Source organism: Hyperoodon ampullatus (assembly GCF_949752795.1).
Source record: "Hyperoodon ampullatus genome assembly, chromosome: 1".
In the NCBI taxonomy this organism is placed as follows: Eukaryota; Metazoa; Chordata; class Mammalia; order Artiodactyla; family Ziphiidae; genus Hyperoodon; species Hyperoodon ampullatus.
The window spans coordinates 62,200,817-62,222,676 of record NC_136914.1 but is presented as its reverse complement, the minus strand read 5'-3'; the positions used below and the strand labels follow the sequence as shown (position 1 = coordinate 62,222,676).

The window sequence follows — 21,860 nt, the reverse complement described above, 5'->3', positions numbered from 1 at the left end:
ACTTTAAAAAATGTATGTGTATACACACAAATATGTATGCAAATACCTACATGTGCTCAAATTACCTTCCACAGGTACTTGAGTGGAAAAACTCAGTTCGGTGAAATGAAAACTTACTCTATTATATGTAAAAATTGTTTGAAACCACAACACTAACCCTTATTGAAGGCAAAGTGTAGATATTAGAAGATATGACTAAAATACAGATCAAATGTGTCAGGTATCAGGTCATGCACCAAAATGGAAAGCTAGTTTTGAGAAGTTATTCAGAAGCCTTGCTGTTTTAAAAGCTGGAAGTGTTTCAGAGGCTTATTCCTAATAATAATTAATTGCCCCCGTTTAATTGTGAGGGAATAAAACTTAGATCACAAGAGCTGCATTTCACAGTATTTGCCTAACTATATACAAAAGACAAAGATATTTGCTTGTTCTCCAAAAGAGGGCAACATTAGAAAGAAAACTCACTTCAGTTTTGAACAATTGAATGTATATTACTTAAGAAGAAGCTCTTTAAATCAGTGCACCTTTTCTCTGGTACAGCAAACAATTGCTTTACCAGTGAAAAGGTGCATTGATTTAACAGCCAAAAAAGAGATATAGTTCTTAATATTTCATGAAACAGCCCTAATCCTGTCAGTTGTTTTCATTATAGATTTTATAGTTGCCTTTCTGAACACTTCTTAGCAGTCTGAGGAATATATACTGTTATTTACTATTAAAAAAACCGATTTTATGGAAATCAGTCCATCAGATCAAGAGGAATCCTAATGCATTTTCCTCTGAAATGGATGTGAGAAATGTAAATTTTGTAACAGTATTATTTATCTTCGTTTACTTCTAATAGCATGTCATGTCAATTTCGTGTGATTAGTTAAAAACTTTTTCCTCTTACTGTTCCAAAAACAAAACAAAACAAAACAAAAACCTGGTCTGGCACAGGGAGGAGTCAAGGAAGGCTTCTCTGAAGAAGAGACAACTAAAATGATAATCCAAAGCCTTAAATTTGCAAAGTTAAGCAGAATACTCTGGATAGAGATGAGCATGTGCACTAGCCTTAGGGCAAGAAGAAACATTGTTGAATAAGTGCTGGTGGGGCACTGGGAGAAAGGCAAAATACAGTGTGAGAGGCTGTGAGGGAGACCAGGATGGAACATCCAGAGGGACTAAAGGAATACCCGGAGAATGAATGAGTCAGGAGGAGAGTTTCAAGAAGGATGAACATTCTGAAATGTTACTAAAAGAGCAAATACTATGAGAATGGGAAAATCTTGTTAGATTTAGTAGCATAGTAGGGTTATGGGTGAGATATTAGCAAGAGCAGTTTTGATGGAGTGATGGGGACTAAAGCTAAATTGGAATGGATTGAGAAGTGAGGAGTCAGTGAAAAGGTTGACTTGAAGATGGAGGAGAAAGAAGTTGGTGGCTGGAGAGAGAAAGAATTGAGGGAAAGAATTTAAATTTTTTGCTCATTTATTTAATGGGAGAGTCTTAAGCCCCGTTAAAAGCTGTGGGAGGAATTATTGAGATGAGATGTTGATTATATGAGAGAGAGAAGGGCTCATCAATGATTTATGATTCCTAAAATAGCAGGAGATAATAGAATCTAAGGCAGAGGATTGGCCTTAGATAATGGAGAGAAATCTCCTCTTGGAACTGGAATGAACTAGAATGAACTATGTATAAGGAAAAGATTGTATGGTTTCTATTTTATCTGTGACGTAGGAGATATGTAATCCACTGAGTGAAGGAGTCTGAGGTGGGTTGGGGTTCAGAATAGAGGTGAGAGTAAGGCCCATTTGGAGTTAGTGTTCATGATTGTTTGTTTTGTTTTGTTTTGGCTGTGTTGGGTCTTGTTGCCGCTCGTGGGCTTTTTCTAGTTGCTTCGAGCAGGGGCTGCTCTTTGTTGTGGTGCGCGGGCTTCTCATTGCAGTGGCTTCTCTTGTTGTGGAGCACGGGCTCTAGGTGCACGGGCTTCAGTAATTGCAGCCTGCAGGTTCAGTAGTTGTGGTTCGCGGGCTCTAGAGCGCAGGCTCAGTAGCCGTGGTGCACAGGGCTTAGTTGCTCCGCGGCATGTGGGATCTTCCTGGACCAGGGCTTGAACCCGTGTCCCCTGCATTGGCAGGCAGATTCTTAACCACTGCACCACCAAGGAGGTCCCAGTGTTCATGAATTTTTAGTGGAACATATCTGCCCTATCTCATGACTTTTTCCAGTACAATTTGGTGTTATAGGTATAAGCTTGGAGAAAAATTCATCAGGCTTGTGTTTTTTGCCAGACAGGTGAGTTTAGGCTTTTAATCAAGAATGCTGTTGAGGGAATTCTCCGGCGGTCCAGTGGTTAGGACTCCACGCTTCCACTGCAGGGGGCACGGGTTCGATCCCTGGTTGGGGAACGAAGATCCTGTAAGCTGCGTGGCGCGGCACCCGCCCCCCCCCCCGCAACAAAAAAGAATACTGTTGAAATGATGGACCAAATCTTGATGAGAGAAGTGAAGAAAGAAAAAGTCTAATAGACTGGGAAAAAGCATATGTAAAGGAGAGAGTTGAATTTTGCTGTGCCATGTTATTGAGCTATAATTCCCATACCGTAAAATTCACCCTTTAAAGTATACAGTTCAGTGGTTTTTAGTCTTTTTTAGCTGTGCAGTCATCACCATTATCTAATTCCAGAACATTTTCACCACCCCAAAAGAAAATCCTGTACCCATTAGGAGTCATTCCTTAATACCGCCTTCTCGTGGCAACCACTTATCTACTTTCTGTATTGATTTGCCTGTTCTGGACATTTCATATTAATGGAATCATAATGTGTGACCTTTTGTACCTGACTTATCTTTCTTAACATAATGGTTTCAAGGTTCATCCATGTGGTGGCATGTATCATTACTTCCTTTTCATGACACAATAATCTGTCTTATGGATATATCACATTTTATGTATCTGTCCATCAGTTGATGGACATTTGTATTATTTCCACTTTTTGGCCATTATTAATAATGCTACTGTGAATACTTACGAACAAGTCTTGGTATGACCACACATTTTAATTTCTCTTGGGTATATACCTAGGAGTGGAATTGCGAGGTCCTCTGTGTTTAGCAATTTGAGGAACTGCCAAAGTGTTTTCCAAAGTGGCTGCACCATTTTACATTCCTACCAGCAATATATGAGGGTTCTAATTTCTTCACATCATCACCAACACTTATTATTGTACACCTTTTTGGTTATAGCTATCCTACTGGGTGTGTTGGGTACCTTTTAAAACTTTTTTATTTAGGCAAGTAATAGATGAATTTTTCTTATAAAACATTAGCATTATATAAATCAGGCTAAAACCCCTATGACCTTCACCTTGGCCAGTTCCTATACCTTATCTAGAAGGAACAGTTGTTTTCATTTTGATGTATGTATTTTTCCAGAATTAAAAAAAATTCTCAGTGTAGATAGTCCTATATAGTCTTCTTACATTAATCCATCTGTTTTCATAAAAACTCAGTAATAAATGATATTAGTTTTTTTCCCTTTCCAACCTCTAACTGTAGAATGTAACATCTTTTAAAAATTATAACATCATTAGTAAAAATCATATCAAAGGGCTTCCCTGGTGGTGCAGTGGTTGAGAGTCCACCTGCCGATGCAGGGGACGTGGGTTCATGCCCCGGTCCGGGAAGATTCCATATGCCGCAGAGCGGCTGGGCCCATGAGCCATGGTCGCTGGGCCTGCGCGTCCGGAGCCTGTGCCCCACGACGGGAGAGGCCACAACGGTGAGAGGCCCGCATACCGCAAAAAAAAAAAAAAAAAAATCGTATCAAAGAAGCAAATGAAGTAAATGCCTATAGATAAAGCCTTAATGTCCTGTATATTATGGCTTTTTAGATGACAGCTATTGGTCTTCATGTATTGCAACTTTATCAGTAAAACTAATTATTTTCTTCTTGTTTTTAGTGCCTGGCTCTCTGGCTATGAAAACCCTGTGGTGTCTCGAATTAATATGAGAATACAAGATCTAACAGGACTAGATGTCTCCACAGCAGAGGAGTTACAGGTAGGTAATCACATCCTACACTTCTTCAAAAGATGCTTCAGAAGAGATTTTTTCTGTCACTATACAGGCAGTACTCAATTTGCATGATACTTTGAGACTGTAAAAGTGAATATATAAGCTGAAACCATGTACAGTGATCTTAATAATCAGTAGGAAAAATTGTTCTGTGATCTTTAAAATTTTTTGTCAAGACATTAAAAACTCTTAATGTTGAGTATAAACTTATAGGGAAATGAAAAATATGTAACACTAGTATTTATTAAGTACACTGTGATTTATTTTTTCATTCCTACGCCTGTCAGGTGGCCATGGCAGTTTTTTTTTTTTTTTTTTTTTTTTTTTTTTTTTTTTTTTTTTGTGGTATGCGGGCCTCTCACTGTTGTGGCCTCTCCCGTTGCGGAGCACAGGCTCCGGATGCGCAGGCTCAGCAGCCATGGCTCACGGGCCCAGCCGCTCCGCGGCATATGGGATCCTCCCAGACCGGGGCACGAACCCGTATCCCCTGCATCGGCAGGCGGACTCTCAACCACTGCGCCACCAGGGAGGCCCGGCAGTTTTTTTTTTAATAAATTATTTTTTTCTGTTTTCTAGTAAGAAATAATTCACATACCATAAAATTTACCCTGGTTTTAATATTCACATGGTTGTACAATCATCAACACTATTTTCATCACCTCCAAAGAAACCCCAGTTAAGTAGTCACTCTCCATTCCCCCTCCCTAGTGCCCCTGGCAACTGCTTCTCTACCTTCTGTATGTAAGTTTGCCTATTCTAAATATTTCATATAAATGGAGTAATACAATATGTGGCCTAGTGTATCTGGCTTATTTCACTTGACAATGTTTTTAAGGTATATCCATGTTGTAGCATGTATCAGCACTTTATTCTTTTTCATGGCTGAATAATATTAACATTCTCTTGTTTGGATATACCACGTTTTATTTATTTATCAGTTGGAGGGCTTTTGGATTGTTTCCACTCTTTGGCTATTATGACTAATGCTATTTGTCTACAAATTTTCATACAAATGTCATTTAAATTTCTCTTGGGTATAAACCTACATATGTAATTGCTGGGTCACGTGGTAACTTTAGTATTTGAGGAACTGCCAAACTGTTTTCCAGAATGGCTGCACCATTTTACAATCCCATTGGCAATGTATGAGGCTTCCATTTTCTTCACATCCTTGCCAACACTTGTTCTTGTCCAGTTTTTTTATTAAGGTCATTCTGATACGTTTGAAGTGCTATCTCATCATGGTTCTTATTTGCATTTCCCTGATGGCTAATGATGTTGAGTATCTTTTCATGAGTTATTGGCCATTTTTTAAAAATTTTATTTATTTTTGGTTCTGTTCAGTCTTCGTTGCTGTGTGTAGGCTTTCTCTAGTTGCAGTGAGCAGGGGCTACTCTTCATTGTGGTGCATGGGCTTCTCATTGCAGTGGCTTCTCTTGTTGCGGAGCATGGGCTCTAGGCGCGTGGGCTTTAGTAGTTGCAGCACGCATGCTCAGTAGTTGTGGCTCGCGGGCTCTAGAGCGTGGGCTCAGCAGTTGTGGCGCATGGGCTCTAGAGCCAGGCTTAGTAGTTGTGGCACACGGGCTTAGTTGCTACGTGGCATGTGGGATCCTCCTGGACCAGGGATTGAACCCATGTCCCTTGCATTGGCAGGCAGACTCTCAACCACAGTGCCACCAGGGCAGCCCCAGCCATTTTTATATCTTGGAAAAAATTTCTATTCAAATCCTTTGCCTATTTTTTATTGGGTTGTTTTTATTGTTGAGTTGTGTTATTTATGTGTTGTGAATACTTGACCCATATTAGATGTATGGGTTGCAAATATTTTCTCCCGTTCTGGGGCGTGTCTTTCACTTTCTTGATGGTGTCCTTTGGCAAAAATTTTTTAATTTCTGTGAAGTCTGATAGGTCTTTTTTTTGGTTGCTTTTGCTTAAGGTGTCTAAGAAACCATTGCCTAATCCAAGGACATAAAGATTTACACCTGTGGGTTTTCCTACAATTTTTATGGTTTTATTTCTTACATTCAGGTCTTTGATCCATTTTGAGTCAATTTTTGTATATGGAAAGGACTTCATTCTTTTCATGTGGTTAGCCAATCGTCCCAGCATCATTTGTTGAAAACTAGTCTTCTCTATTGATATGTCTCAGTATTATAAAATATTAGAAATATTGAGGATTACAGTGTTTTATTTCTTTGTAAACACTGACCAAGAATAGTTTATGTTCCTTCATCTCATTTGTGAAACTTATGATACAGAGTGAGCATCTTTTCTCTTTCTTTGCAAATTGTCATACTTCTAAGTTTGGATCAGCTTTCAACATTTTATCCTTTGTGCTTTCAATGTCGCTAAATATCTCTGAGGGATCTTTTATTGTTGATTTTTTTTTCCAGTCACTTCCTCTAAGACATCTTCTTCATCCTTTTCATCACGATCACTTTCCTTATGTTAATAAGTTCCTTCACCACATTCCTCTGACTGCATATCTAGAGTTTCTCAAACTGCAAAAGTTAGAAACATTTTCCTTGTCAGCCTTTTCTTCTGTGTCTGCATTTAAGTCTGATTTCTTTTTTGGCGGCGGGGGCGGGGGGGCTCAGCATAAGGGGTTTTTTTTAGTATTGGAGTATAGTTGATTTACAATGTTATGTTAGTTTCAGGTGTACAGCAAAGTTATTTAGTTATACATATATGTATATCTATTCTTTTTCAGATTCTTTTCCCATATAGGTTATCACAGAGTACCAAGTAGATTTCCCTGTGCTATACAGTAGGTCCTTATTAGTTATCTATTTTATATATAGTCGTGTGTATGTGTTAATCCCAAATTCCTAATTTATCCCCCCCCACACCTTTCCCCTTTGGTAACCATAAGTTTGTCTCTGAAGTCTGCCAGTCTGTTTCTGGTTTGTAAATAAGTTCATTTGTATCATTTTTAGATTCCATGTACAGTGATCATATGATGTTTGTCTTTCTCTGTCTGACTTCATTTAGTATGACAGTCTCTAGGTCCATCCATGTTGCTGCAAGTGGCATTATTTCATGCTTTTTTTTATGGCTGAGTAAAATTCCACTGATACATGTACCACATCTTCTTTATCTATTCCTCTGTTGATGGACATTTAGGTTGCTTCCTAAATGCCCAGGAGTGGGATTGCTGGATCATACGGTAGCTCTATTTTTAGTTTTTTAAGGAACCTCCATACTGTTTTCCATAGTGGCACCACCAATTTACATTCCCACCAACAGCATAGGAGGGTTCCCTTTTCTGCACACCCTCTTTAGCATTTATTGTTTGTAGACTTTTTGATGACGGCCATTCTGACCAGTGTGAGGTGATACCTTCGTAATTTTCTTGTTTCTAGTTGTGGCCCTTTGTTTTCTTCCTAGAGAAGTTCCTTTAGCATTTGTTGTAAAGCTGTTTTGGTGGTGCTGAATTCTTTCTAGCTTTTGCTTATCTGTAAATCTTGTGATTTCTCCACTGAATCTGAACAAGAGCCTTGCTGGATAGAGTGTTTTTGACTGTAGTTCTTTCCTTTTCATCACTTTAGATATATTGTGCCACTCCCTTCTGGCCTGAAGAGTTTCTGCTGAAAAATCAGCTGATAACCTTATGGGGATTCCTTTGTATGTTACTTGTTGCTTTCCCCTTGTTGCTTTTAATATTTTCTCTTTAATATTTGTCGGTATGATTAATATGTGTCTCAGCATGTCCCTCCTTGGGTTTATCCTGTATGGGACCCTCTGCTTCCTGGACTTGGGTGACTGTTTCCTTTCCCATATTAGGGAAGTCTTCCCCTACTATCTCCTCAAATATTTCCTAAGGTCCTTTCTCTCTCTCTTCTCCTTCTGGGACCCCTATAATGTGAATGTTGGTGCATTTAATGTTGTCCCAGAGGTCTTTTATACTGTCTTCATTTCTTTTCATTCTTTATTCCTTTCCACAGCAGTGATTTCCACCATTCCGTCTTCCAGCTCACTTATCCATTCTTCTGCCTCATTTATTCGGCTATTGATTCCTTCTAGTGTAGTTTTCATTTCACTTATTGTATTGTTCATCTCTGTTTGTTTGTTCTTTATATCTTCTAGCTCTTGTATCTTCTTGGTCTGTGCCTCCATTCTTTTTCTGAGATCTCGGATCATCTTTACTATTACTCTGAATTCTTTTTCGGGTAGATTGCCTGTCTCCATTTCACTTAGTTCTTCTGGGGTTTCATCTTGTTCCTTCATCTGGAACACTGTCCTCTGCCATCTCATTTTGTCTAACTTTCTGTGTTTGAGGTCCCACAGGCTGCAGGATTGTAGTTCCTCTTGCTTCTGGTGTCTGCCCCCTAGTGGATGAGACTGGTCTAAGAGGCTTGTGCAGGCTTCTTGGTGAGAAGGACTGGTGCCTGCCCACTGGTGGGTGGAGCTGGGTCTTGTCCCTCTGGTGGGCAGGGCCGTGTCAAGGGATGTGTTTAGAGGCGGCTGTGGGCTCAGGAAGACTTAAGTAGCCTGTCTGCCTGTGTTCCTGCCCTGTTGGTTTTTTGGCCTGAGGCATCCCAGCACTGGAGCCTAAGGGCTGTTGGGTGGGGCCAGGTCTTGGTGTCAAAGTGGCAGCGTTTAGGGCAACTCACGCCAGTGAGTACTCCCCAGTGTCTCCGCCACCGGTGTCCTTGTCCCCATAGTGAGCCACCCCCACCTCCCAAGTAGATCCTCCAAGTCCAGCAGGTAGGTCTGACCCTGGCTCATATGAAGTCACTGCTTTTTCCCCTGGGTCCCTGTGCACACAAGACCTTGTGTGTGCCCTCCAAGAGTGGAGTTTCTGTTTCCCCCAGTACTGGGGAGTTCCTGTGATCAAGGCCCACTGGCCTTCAAAGCCAAATGCTCTGGGGGCTCCTCCTCCCAATGCCAGACCCCCAGACTGGGGAGCCTGACGTGGGGCTCAGAACTTTCACTCCTGTGGGAGACCCTCTGTGATATAAATATTTTCCAGTTTGTGGGTCACCCACCCAACACTTACGGGATTTGTTTGTATCATGAATGCATCCCTCCTACTGTCTTGTTGTGACTTCTTCTTTGGAAGTAGAATATCTTTTTTGGTAGGTTCCAGTCTTTTTTGTTGATGGTTGTTCAGCCATTAGTTGTGATTTTGGTGTTTTCACAAGAGGAAAGGTGAGTTCAGGTCCTTCTACTCCCCCATCTTGTCCTGGAACCAAGCCCATTTAAATTTGATTTGAATTTCACTTACAGCATTATTGCTTTCCATTTCTCTGCTGTACTGTATCTTTGTTGGCCAATTTCTTCTTCTAATTGTCTGTTTTTGTAAAATATCACATAGGTTTTTACTGGGAAATAAGGAGGCAGCATAACTACATGCTTTGCTGTCTGTGCATGAACTGAATAACAGATATGCAGTGACCAATCACTGATAGACTTTGAAAGAAGTGACATGACTGGTCATTGATCATGATATGTAGCTGTTATTTGTATAGTAATTTGTGGACTGAAGAGCTAGTAGCAATATTTGCACTTTATGCAGTTACTCACAGTTAATGTAACATGGTAATTGAAATGTCCACTGTGTTGTTGTGGGTCTGGTGTCAAGGGTTAGCTAAACCATGGTATCTGAAATTTGTGCATTTTGGAACTGTGCAAAATAGGACTTTCCGAATTTAAATTTGCTTATATTAAGTTATTTACTCCATGGTCATCTACAACTTCCTTGGTACTCATTTGATTATTAAAGTAACTATGATGTGTCTTTTTCTTTCCTAATTTGTATTTATTCTCACCTGCCTAACCTTCACAGGCTCTTTCAGGCTACTTGATATATTTCTAACTTAATAGTCTGATCCAACCCAACGAAGGCATCTACAACATATGAAGTAAAATATCCACAGTAATAATAATTTATATAGGACTTGGACTTTGCTGTGGGCAACACTTTTAATTATGTACTCATTTCATTTCATCAATAATGCTCTTTAAATTACATTCGCCTTTCATTTCTCAGCATTTTGTCATATTGGGATGGAAGGGAGGGAGTTAAGGAAGGTATCATTATCCTTATTTTACAAATAAGAAAACTGAGGTTGTATCCAAAGTTACATATACTGTATTGTAACTAAGAAATCTGGAACTTGAGCTCAGACCAAATATTTCTCTTACTTTCTTTTGCTGCTTCATGCTGGGGCATTGTCACATCCAAATGAAGTTGTCATGGCCTTCCAATAGGAATAATTAAATTGTTGTTAACTTCTTCCCTTTTTTACCTAAGTAGAGAAAAAAAAATATGTAGGAAACTGGATTTCATTAAAGTAGATTGGGAGTTTGCCAGCATTTTGGGCTTTGGAAAACATGAGTCTTGATTTAAATTCCCAAGGAAAGTGTTTAGTAAAAATTAATAATAGGGCTTCCCTGGTGGCGTAGTGGTTGAGAATCTGCCTGCTAATGCAGGGGACATGGGTTTGAGCCCTGGTCTGGGAAGATCCCACATGCCACGGAGCAACTAGGCCCGTGAGCCACAACTACTGAGCCTGAGCTCTAGAGCCCGTGAGCCACAACTACTGAGCCTGAGCTCTAGAGCCCGTGAGCCACAACTTCTGAGCCTGCGCGTCTGGAGCCTGTGCTCCACAACAAGAGAGGCCACGATAGTGAGAGGCCTGCGCATCACGATGAAGAGTGGCCCCTGCTTACCACAACTAGAGAAAGCCCTCGCACAGAAACGAAGACCCAGGACAGCGCAAAATAAATAAATAAATTTTAAAAAAATAAAATAAATTAAAAAAAAATTAATAATAAAAATATTGAAATTCTAATTCTAGAAATTTTTAATTCTAAAATTCTAATTCAGATTTTAGTTTCTTATGTATTAAGGAAAACCATGTCCCCCCAAACATTTGCTAAAGAAAAGCATATTAACTAAGGTTCTAAAATAGCATATAGTAGCTATCCTTAGTTTTTCATCCTTGTTTTTTTAGGAACTCTTTATTGATTTAAAAAATGCTTTGCTTCTCATTTATTTAGAAGTACCTAACCATGATATATAAGAGGCCAAAATGGGACTCATAGATTTTTTTGAATAGTAATCTTGATAGTTCTTTCATTCATGTTTTGTTTCTCTCCTTCAGGTAGCTAATTATGGAGTTGGAGGACAGTATGAACCCCATTTTGATTTTGCACGGGTAAGTAAAAAAAAATGGCAAATGAAGGAGTTCCACTGAAGCTTAGGCATGACATGTTAATTCTGTTCTTTTGGTATTAAAATTTCATAGCTTATTTGGAATTTGTGAAAGCATGGTGGAATAGATATTCTGTAAAGCCTTTTAAAGCAGTAAAAAATACCTAGAGACACGGTAAAAGAACTTAGGATACTTTTAAATGCATTGCTGAGCTTTGAAGAAAGTAAAGGAAAATTCTCAAAGGCAAACTGAACAGAGAAAACCTAGAGGCTAAAATTAGAGTGTTTAAAGGGAGCAAAAAAGCTGAGGCTGGAGGCATGTACCTCCAGGAATCTAGAGCTTTGGGGATTAACAGCTCTGTGAGAGGACCTGCTATAGTGTAGGCTACTGAACTGAGATCCCTGCATAAAACCTAAATCTCCAAAAGGATTACACCTTCAGAGAAAGAAAGAATGGCCTAGAAAATCATCTGCTTTGAGTTAAGACCCTTCAAAAGAGTTTCCTCTCGCATCCTAGCTGGAGTATGATGTGTTATGGGGAGCTTTTTCTGGCAGTTTGAAAGCAGAGGCCTGCCAACAGATACAGATGCCCCCAGGATGTTAGATACTTCAGTTATCAGATACAGAATATAAAATAACTATATAGGTCCAGTTTAGCCTCCTCTGGGAGCGGGCAGTTGGCGAGCCCACACTAACCTGTGCAACTCTGTCCCGATCCCCAAGTTCTCACATGGTGCCCAGACAGATCGGATCGAAGCCATGGCCATTCTTTTTGCTGTTGTTGCCAGGGGAACCACTATCCTTGCCAAACATGCTTGGTATGGAGGCAGCTTCCTGGAGGTGACACAGCAGATTCTGGCTAAGATACCTTCTGAAAATAACAAGCTAACGTACTCACATGGCAATTCTTTGTTTCATTACATCTGCCAAGACAGGATTGTATATCTCTTTATCACTGATGATGATTTTGAGTGTTCCCGAGCCTTTAATTTTCTGAATGAGATAAAAAAGAGTTTCCAGACTACGTACAGTTCAAGAGCACAAACAGTGCTCCCATATGCCATGAATAGTGAGTTCTCAAGTGTCCTGGCTGCACAGCTGAAGCATCACTCTGAGAATAAGGGCCTAGAAAAAGTGATGGAGACTCAAGCCCAAGTGGATGAACTTAAAGGAATCATGGTCAGAAACACAGACCTGGTGGCTCAGCAAGGCGAAAGATTGGAATTATTGATAGATAAAACAGAAAATCTCGTGGATTCGTCTGTCACCTTCGAAACAACCAACAGAAATCTTGCCCGAGCCATGTGTATGAAGAATCTTAACTCACCATCATCATCATCATCATCATCATATCAGTCATATTCATCTATATTATTGTGTCACCTCTCTGTGGTGGATTTACACGGCCAAGCTGTGTGAAGAGATAAAAAAGTTATCATTAACCAAGGATACGAGAGAACAGGGAGTTAAAAGCAATCCGTTTGATTCAAGCCTTTTAATACTGACCGATGGTGTCTGCCAGTCTCTTCAACCTTCTTCTTTCTCTCTTTTGTTTTAATATTGTTCTATGCCTCCAGATTTATCTTTGTCCTATCAACCAGTTTATTCCAGTGCACTTCAGATCGAACCATTTATTGCAGCAGTAGCCTTAAAAAGGCATTTTGTTTCTTTGGTTTGTTAACTAGTGTCATCTACTTATAGATACATTTTTGTTTATAATTGCAAAAAGCTATCACCAAGGTAGAAACCACCTGTCTTACGAGCTGTCTACTGAAATTATGGATGACCTTTGTGCACACAAAAGTTCAAGAGACAGATAGTATTGCTAACATCTCATCTTAATATCCTTTGATTTTGAAGGGTTTTAAGTGCTTGGAAACAATATACATGGAGAATTGTTGTTATTTTGGGAATTGTAGTTAATTGTTGGTGTTTCTAGGAGCCCACGCAGGTAAAGTATTAACATTTTATCTCAGTGAGATGGGGAACGTTTTGCTAGCCTCTTAGAAGCAAACAGAATTATCCTTGTCTGCTTATTATTAACTTTTAGGCAGAAAGTTTTGATCATTCACAAACCTCGCCGAGCTTGATATCCTCTGTTTCCCCATTGCAGTTGATTTGAGAAGACAGTGGTTTAAATATTGTTGCAGGTTGTGGTTTTTTACATATTCCTTTTTCTTTGGTGGATATTTAGGGCAATTGTATAGATAATAGAATGGGTAGTGGATGGAGTGGGGAGGCACATTCCTCTGGCTCACCAAAGAAAAAGAAGAGAACCACAGTGGAAAAGCCCAAACTGAATATAGTCAGCAATCAACTCCAGGATTTGGGTTTGACTGGTGTTGAATAATAGTTTGAGCATCCTTTGCGGTTTAGTAAGTTCTTTAATCTGCCTAGTTTTGAAGAATTCTTTTGTGAAACTTGAGAGTAGACAGTATGATACATGAAAGAATACAAGACATTTTAGCTAACATCCATGTAACTGCAGCGTGAAAAAACTGGAGTGTAATCATACTGCTTTGGCTACTCTGGCATCTGTTAGCTAGTGTGTACTTTTAGTGTGTATCTGAAAGGACAACATTTGGTGCCCTAGATCTAACTGCACTTATTTATCAATAAATGCCAGTAAATGGACATTATATTACATTTGACTATTTTCCCAATGAAAGAACAAATTGGTCTGTAAAACCTAGTCACCTGTTTAGCCTAGTCATGTGCTTTGAATATTTATATGTGTCACGTAATCTGGCACCTGCAGCCTGTTCTTCCATCTGTACCATTCAATTCATGCTGATTCATTTATTTGACATATATTTTCAACCCCCTGGAACTCTTTTCCTGGTGATCATGTATAGTGCAAATGTTTTTTCAGTCCTCTTTATCAACACTAATGCCTTTTAATTACATCAGCATTTCCTGTTGGAAAACACATTTGTTCCATGAAAACATTTGGCATTCCTTAATAATAATTTCCAAATGTCTTTAATCCCAAGAAAAAGACTTAAAGCTTATTTCCCTTTCTTACACACATGTGAATAAAAATGATATGCATGTTTTAGGGATAAATTACTTAACCATATCTTGATCTGTTTATGTATAAGAATGCTTTTTAAAGCACATACCTTGTTTTAAATGATGCACAAACTGAAGGCATTAATAAAATTTAAGAGTAATAGAAAAAAATAACTAATACTTTAAAAATAAAAGAGGATAAAAATTAATGAATTCTCAAAATGATTTAACATATTTGAAAAATAGAAGCTTTAGGTCGAAAAAATTGTTGAAATTTAAAATTTAGTGTATAAGTTAAACAGATTAGAGACAGCTGCAGTGAATTAGTGAATTGGGCAATAAATCTGAAGAAATTACAGGATTACATTTTGAAAGACAGGAAGATAAAAAACATAAAATAGATGCAGAGGCTGGAGAATAAATAATATTAAAGCAGTTTGTTAAAAAGTTGTTCTTGCCCAAGTACTCTTGCTTAAGATCAATAAATATTTAACCTTTTAAATAAAAAAGTAATTTTAACATATCAAGCTATAAATTGTCATCACCAAATCTTAATTTAAGCTTTATCATAATTACATGAATTCTAAGGAATGTGCCAAGTATTCTAATAAACATCTTGATCTATTACCATTTTTTAATAAGAGTATATTCTTTGGAAAGAAAACAGTCTGTATTGTATTAAATTCCTTGACTGGTTTAATCCCAGAATCCTAGACTCTTTTTCTGGGCAGGCTAGCAAAGGATATATTTTTAGTCTCTTTTCCATCTGTTTTCAATTATTGAAAAATGTCTGAGGATCTTGGATGATGTGAAAGACTACAGTTTAAGTCCTCACATTAATGTAACTAAATTTTTTTTCTTAGCTTTTTATTTTGAAATAATTATAGATTCCTAGGAAGTTTCCCCCCAAAATACAGGGAGATCCCATGCACCCTTCACTCAGCCGCCTTCAGTGTTAACATCTTGCATAACTGTAGTACACTATCAAAACCAGGAAATTGGTGTTGGCACAAGCAACAGAGCTTATTCATATTTCACCAGTTATGCTCGCATTCATGTCTGTCTGTCTGTCTGTCTATACAGTTTTATTACATGTGTAGCTTTATGTAACTACCACCACAATAAAGATACATAACCGCACCATCACTGTAAGACTCCCTTGCGGTACTGGTCTGTAGCTACATATACCCTTCTGCCTCCCACTGGTAACCACTAATCTGTTCTTCACTAAAATTATTTCGCAAATGTTATGTCAATGTTACATACGGCATGTATCCTTTTAAGATTGTCTCTTTTCACTCAGCATAATTCCCTTGAGGTTCATCCATGTTTTTGCAGAACATATCAACAGGGTGTTCCTTTTTGTTTGCTGCATAGTATTCTGTGGTATAGGTATACGACAGTTTTAGTCATTCATCCTTTGAAGGACATTAACGGACAATTTGAGGATATGACAAATCAATTTGTATAAATTTCTGTGTGAAAAATACATGATTTTCATTTTTCTGGGAAAATGCCAAGAGACTATACTGTATTTTAATTTAGCTTTAAATAGCCAGACGTGAATTCTTCAGCCAGATTAAAGTGCTGACAGCCCAAAAGACAGTCAAGAATAGTAGCAGTGACATTTGAATGGATCATGAGTTCAAAGTAAATCTCAAGGTAAATTTTTTTTTACCCACAGAGAATTGACTTAATGAATGTAGCTGAAAGACTCTCATGTCTTGCTTTTTTGGAAGCTAAAACTATAGGTGTCAATTTTTAAAATAATCTGTGGATAGTAGATATTGGTTCTCACTATATAGGCTAACAAATCTGTATTTTCCCCCCGAATGGTCTTATCAAAAGTATTCAGTATACTAGTTGAATCAACAACCAACAAATATCTGAGTGCCTGTTGTATATAGTGCACTGGACATTATAAAGGAACCTTTTGGGGCTGTTTTTAGCATACTATTCAGCATATTAATGATGTTAGTTGCCATTGGAGAATTTGCATTACTGAATTTTATACCACTGAGTTGTGTTTTATTCACAGAAAGATGAGCCAGATGCTTTCAAAGAGCTGGGGACAGGAAATAGAATTGCTACATGGCTGTTTTATGTAAGTTATAGCTAAAATTTTTAAGTTGGGATTTGATCACATGACTCATTTATTTTGATGTGTTCAGATGTTTGTTCTGTTTAGCTCTTGATTAACATCCTAGTTTAACATTTTTTTACAACTGAGTAAAGGGAGTTAAGAATTTTTTCTTTGCATTTATAACTTTTTCAGATTGTACTTATTACAACCTGAAGAAGAAAGTTAAAATTACACCTAGTCCCAGTATTTGAAGGCAATGTGATATTTTGGAGTATGGACTGTCATCTATAGTCATCTATAATGTGTATATAAGCAACTCTGTGTATTTGTAGGAATTTATGTGTATATATCCACATTATCTTAATAAACTTTTATTTTGAATTTATTGATAAATATCATATCAGAAAAGTGTAAGTATATAAGTATATAACTTGATAAATTCTCACAGAGTGAACACTAGCATAGTCAGCACCCAGATCAAGAAATAGTACATTAGAGCACGCTAGAAGCCCTTTCCTCAAGGGTAACAATTCTCCCATTGTTCATTAGTTTCAAAACAGTATGATCTTCATTTTTTAAATTGTTTATATATTCATACATATAGAAAAAATTAAGCTTTGATCATAATATTTGCCCCAGTTATCTATTGTTGCATAACAAATCACCCCAAAACTGAATGGTTTAAAGTAACAGTTTGATTCTTATCTTTCATGGTTGTGAGGTTGATTGGGCTTCATTTATGGTTCTTGCTCTGGATCTCTCGTGCATTTGCAATCAGATGATGGCTGGCACTGGGGTCACCTTAAAGGCTGAGGTTGAGGCTGGTTGTTGGCCAGAATACCAGCATGTGGACTGGGCTTCCTCATAGCATGAGGCTGGATTCTAAGAGCAAGTATCCCCCAAAAGGCAGTACATAACTTTTTTTTTCTTTTGGCTGCGTTGGGTCTTCGTTGATGCATGCGGGCTTTCTCTAGTTGCGGCAAGCGGGGGCTACTCTTCATTGCAGTGTGCAGGCTTCTCATTGCGGTGGCTTCTCTTGTTGTGGAGCACGGGCTCTAGAGCTCAGGCTCAGTAGTTGTGGCACACAGGTCGCTGCAACTAGGGAAGGCCCACACGCAGCAACGAAGACCGATTGCAGCCAAAAATAAATACATAAAGTAAATAAATTTTTTTTAAAAAAGCAAAGAAATACAAGAAAATTGATGCTATATTATTTGGTCCAATATCCATAAATGTTAGATTGTTTGTGACTATCAGACTATATATTAGATAATTATATCCCCTTTTAGTTATATATAGCATTTTTATTAGATTTGTATTCATTTTTTTCATTATTTGAATGCTTTTCTCAGATGGGCCACATAGCACAACTTTTAAATTCCTCTGAAGTTAGTTTTTTCGTTGCTTAAGAGCTATTAGCTCTTTGATATCGATTATATATTTATCATGGTAAAATACACTTCTTTATATCACTGAATGCCTTTAGCATTAAACTGTGCTTGATACTAAAATCAAACTCTTCTTTGGTATAGCATTTGCCTATAAATCACTTGTTTTAGATGTGACTCTTGAATATAGCATATAGTTGGATTTTGCTTTGTGATACATTAGTCTGACTCTACATTCTACTTACGTTGTTTTTGAAAAAAATCTTCACTATATGATCTGTGTTTCCTTTGCCTCATTTTATGCATGTGCTTCTTCAGTTAATTTGGAAGGTTTGTGTTTTTATTCTAATTCACCATTAAGAATATAACTTTATAAATCTTTTAATCTTCTAATTTTTAGTTAATATGTGTTGATACCCTACCATGAGAAATGACAAAACTGGTTTTAGTTTATTACTTTTCTCTTGGTGTTCAGTCCTATTTTGTTTGAATTCACTTATTTAAATATTTATTGAATACCTACTGTTTTGAGGCTATTCTCAGCAATAAACAAAACAGATGAAAATTCCTGCCCCCATGGAGATGATATTCTAGTGCTATAGAATACATATTTATACCCCATGTTACTTGATTTGTCAGTTTTAAATCATCTATTTTTACCTCTGGCTATAAAAGAAATAGCTATCCCAAATTATATCCCAATCTCCCTTGCTGACTTCATCTTTCCTCTGCTTTTATATATCTATGTAAACCTAAATAGCATCGTGTCTTTTAAAAACTGACTAGCATGCACAAACCCAGTTATGTAAGTAGAAGTCCAGATATTCTCATTCTAGTATTTAGTATCAAATCTACCTCACAGTGGCATGTTTAACTTTATTCTACCAGCACTTTTGATAATACTCTCATCTCTTATTAGATGAGTGATGTGTCAGCAGGAGGAGCCACTGTTTTTCCTGAAGTAGGAGCTAGTGTTTGGCCCAAAAAGGTAAGCTTAGCTTGTTATTTTAATTCGGGGGCGGCGGGTCCTCTGTATTTTTTCCCTGAGGAATATATGCACCTATATTTCATAGTCTAAGTAGTAAATAACATTTTTAAAGGTAGTACACTTAAGGACTACATTATGTCTAGGGAAAATTTTAGATATTGTACAATTTACCGTGAGTACCTAGAGGTATGAACAACCAGGGATTAGTGTTTAGAAGTTTTCATTTCTAAAATGGGTTCCATATGATACTTGCTATTGTAAGATGTGTTAGCTTCGGCAAATACACTTTTTTGTTAAGTAACGCAGATATTAATGCTTTCATGTGATCACCAAAATTTTGTACATTATATGATACTTTCAGAACTATATTAGAGGAAGATATAATGCTGCCATAGAGAATTATTTCCATAGAACAGAGGAAAATTTAGTTACTATAAAAAGCAATAACCTGATACTTTATTTGGGGATAATTTTGTATTGTTTTCCACAGGGAACTGCTGTTTTCTGGTATAATCTGTTTGCCAGTGGAGAAGGAGATTATAGTACACGGCATGCAGCCTGTCCAGTGCTGGTTGGAAACAAATGGGGTAAATATTTCCTATATTCTCTGAACAGAATTTGTGATTTTTGTCTCTTATTTAAAAATTATTATAATTTACATCTTAAAAGAAAGTGAAAAAAAACTCCTGACAGATTTGCCTAACATGACTTTAACACTGAAAGGGATTCAACCAAGCAAGTTTCTTAATATAAATTTGCTTTTAACAGATCAGATTTTTTGACATTTTTAACACCATTTCCACTTATTATTTAAGAAACGTTAATTGACTCAAACTTGAATCTTCCTCTCATGGGGTTCACAGTTGTCTCTTGTAGTAGATACTAATACAAAGATATAAACAGAAGACAGTAACTACTTACATTTAGGGAGGCTTCTTTGAAGTTTAATTTTTATATTTAGTCTTGAAGATAGAGCAGTAGTTTTCCAGGCATGTTAGGGACCAGGGCCAGGAATCATATGAGGCTAGAGAGGTACTCTCAGGTTCATGCAAGTATAGGACTGTCCACATTAAAAAAAAAAAAAAGAAAAAGAAATAGAAATGGGTGAACTTATTTTTATATAGATTTATTTAACCCCATATATCTATTTCCATATGTGTCACTTGGCCACATTCCACACTTGAAGTGCTTAGTAGCTACATGTGTCTAGAGGCTACCGTATTGGACATAGCAAGATTAAGGAGTGATACCTGATCATCAGGATTTAAAAGAACTCCCCTGATGATTACTAATGTTTGAGAACCACTGGACTAGAATGAAGAGAGGCTAGTGGAGGAGAGATGAGTTTAGAAGGCTGTTTTCTGTTGTCTAAATGGGTGATGATAAAAGCCTGGACTAAGGCAGCAGCAAAAGGTTTGGAGAGCAAAGAATAGATTGAAGAGATCATAGAAGTAAAATCAACAGGGTTTGATGAATAAAAGATTGGATACACGGGTTAAGACAGGTAACAAGGTAGTTAAGAATTAGTGAGTGCTACTTTAAATATCTTATACATGTTGATGCCATTGATTGGGTTCTATGATATAGGAGGAGGAGAAAGAAATTAATTCCTTTGGGGGTATATTAAAAAACAGTATCTTGGAACAAAGGAATCTTGAGTACATAATACGAGAGATTAATCATAGAGTTGTGTTCATTTTTAAAATGTCTTTGTATGAGAAGTGGTATTTTGCAAACAGGTAAAACAGTGTTTTGTTCTGTCTGTACCTACATCTCAAGTCTTACATTGAACATTAGAAACTTTAGGAAATACACATGCACAGATTCTCAAATGTACATACATATATATAAAATCTTTTTTATTTCCAGCATTTACTGAAGTTCTTAAAAAAACAGCCTAAGTAGCATCTGTCTTTGTCTGGTTTTGGTCTTGAACTTTTTTAGCCTATGTAGAAACTTCATTATAATCCTGGCTCCTAGGAGTTAATAATTAAATACTAGTTAGATAGTGGGGGACATTAATATATTATTTTCTTTCACAGTATCCAATAAATGGCTCCATGAACGTGGACAGGAATTTCGAAGACCGTGCACCTTGTCGGAATTGGAATGACAAACAGACTTCCCTTTCTCTCCTGTTGTACTCTAATGTGTCTGATACACACATTTCCCAGTCTTAACTTTGAAGAGTTTACAATTGACTAACACTCCATGATTGATTCAGTCATGAACCTCATCCTATGTTTCATCTGTGGACAATCGCTAACTTTGTGGGGGGTTTTTTTCTTTTAAAAGTAACACTTAAAACACCACATTTTACATATGAAACCTTAAAGTTCAGTTGGTATCACAGAGGACAAAGCAAGGCAGGGTAAAAAATGAGGAATTTTTACATTTATGGTATATTTTAAAGAACTTTTTTTGGTTGGATAAAAAATACAATTTAGGCATCTGATTATAGTATTTCAGTACATCTCAGTTGGTGGGTGGTAGGCTAGAATGGTCCCTGTGATTAAGGAACAGATGCCGTAAAGTATGGACCTATATGTTTACCTAGTCTCAACAACTCCCTTCTGGATCTGCCTGAAGACTAGGAATAAATTAGCCCTGTAAAGTGGGTTCCATACAATGTTTGCCCCTCCATATGCTATTCTAATTTGATTTTTTTTTTCTCCCAAGTCATTTTTAAAGTATGCTTTATTTTACCAATCCCCTTCTTTCATAGCTCCTCTGTGGTGAATTAAATTTGAGTTACAATACTTTGATTAAAAAAATTTTTTTAACAGAAGGTCCTACATTAAAAGACTGGGCCTTCTTAACTAAAATGATCATGACTTAGTCTGTTTCTTGTTTTTCTTAAATGACTGATGATTTTGTCCAAAAAATTTTGCTGTTTTTCTTAGTGCTAATTCCTTGCCTCTTATTTCAGCTACAGCAGGGGATGATGATGTTGGCATTCGGATTAAAAAAATATCGTGCCTTAGGAGACTGGAAATTTAAAAATGTACAAGTCCTTTCAATGATGAGGGAATTGATAAAAAAGGAGTTTTTCCTAAAAAGCCAAAATGTTTGTTTTTTCAATTCTGAAATGTGTTGTGACAACAGTGACCTATTTATGATCTTAAATCTTTTTTTTTTTAAATGTTTCCGTTTTCTGTGTGGTATTTTT

General features: G+C 37.3%; 1 protein-coding gene and 1 pseudogene across 2 annotated transcripts in view; both read left to right on the top strand.

Moving 5' to 3' along the window:
* P4HA1 (prolyl 4-hydroxylase subunit alpha 1) overlaps positions 1-20,804 on the top strand; it is a gene marked incomplete at its 3' end in the record, with an annotated part of 85,217 nt that extends 64,413 nt beyond the window's left edge. The window contains exons 10-15 of the mRNA XM_079703215.1: positions 3,947-4,046; positions 11,171-11,224; positions 16,271-16,336; positions 18,623-18,691; positions 19,182-19,278; positions 20,734-20,804. Coding sequence (XP_079559341.1) covers positions 3,947-4,046; positions 11,171-11,224; positions 16,271-16,336; positions 18,623-18,691; positions 19,182-19,278; positions 20,734-20,804 — 457 coding nt within the window. The remainder of the gene's footprint in view (positions 1-3,946; positions 4,047-11,170; positions 11,225-16,270; positions 16,337-18,622; positions 18,692-19,181; positions 19,279-20,733) is intronic.
* LOC307068365 (vesicle-associated membrane protein 7-like) lies at positions 11,980-12,647 on the top strand (annotated as a pseudogene). The gene has a single exon. The product of its transcript is annotated as a vesicle-associated membrane protein 7-like (transcript).
* Positions 20,805-21,860: the final 1,056 nt, after the last annotated feature.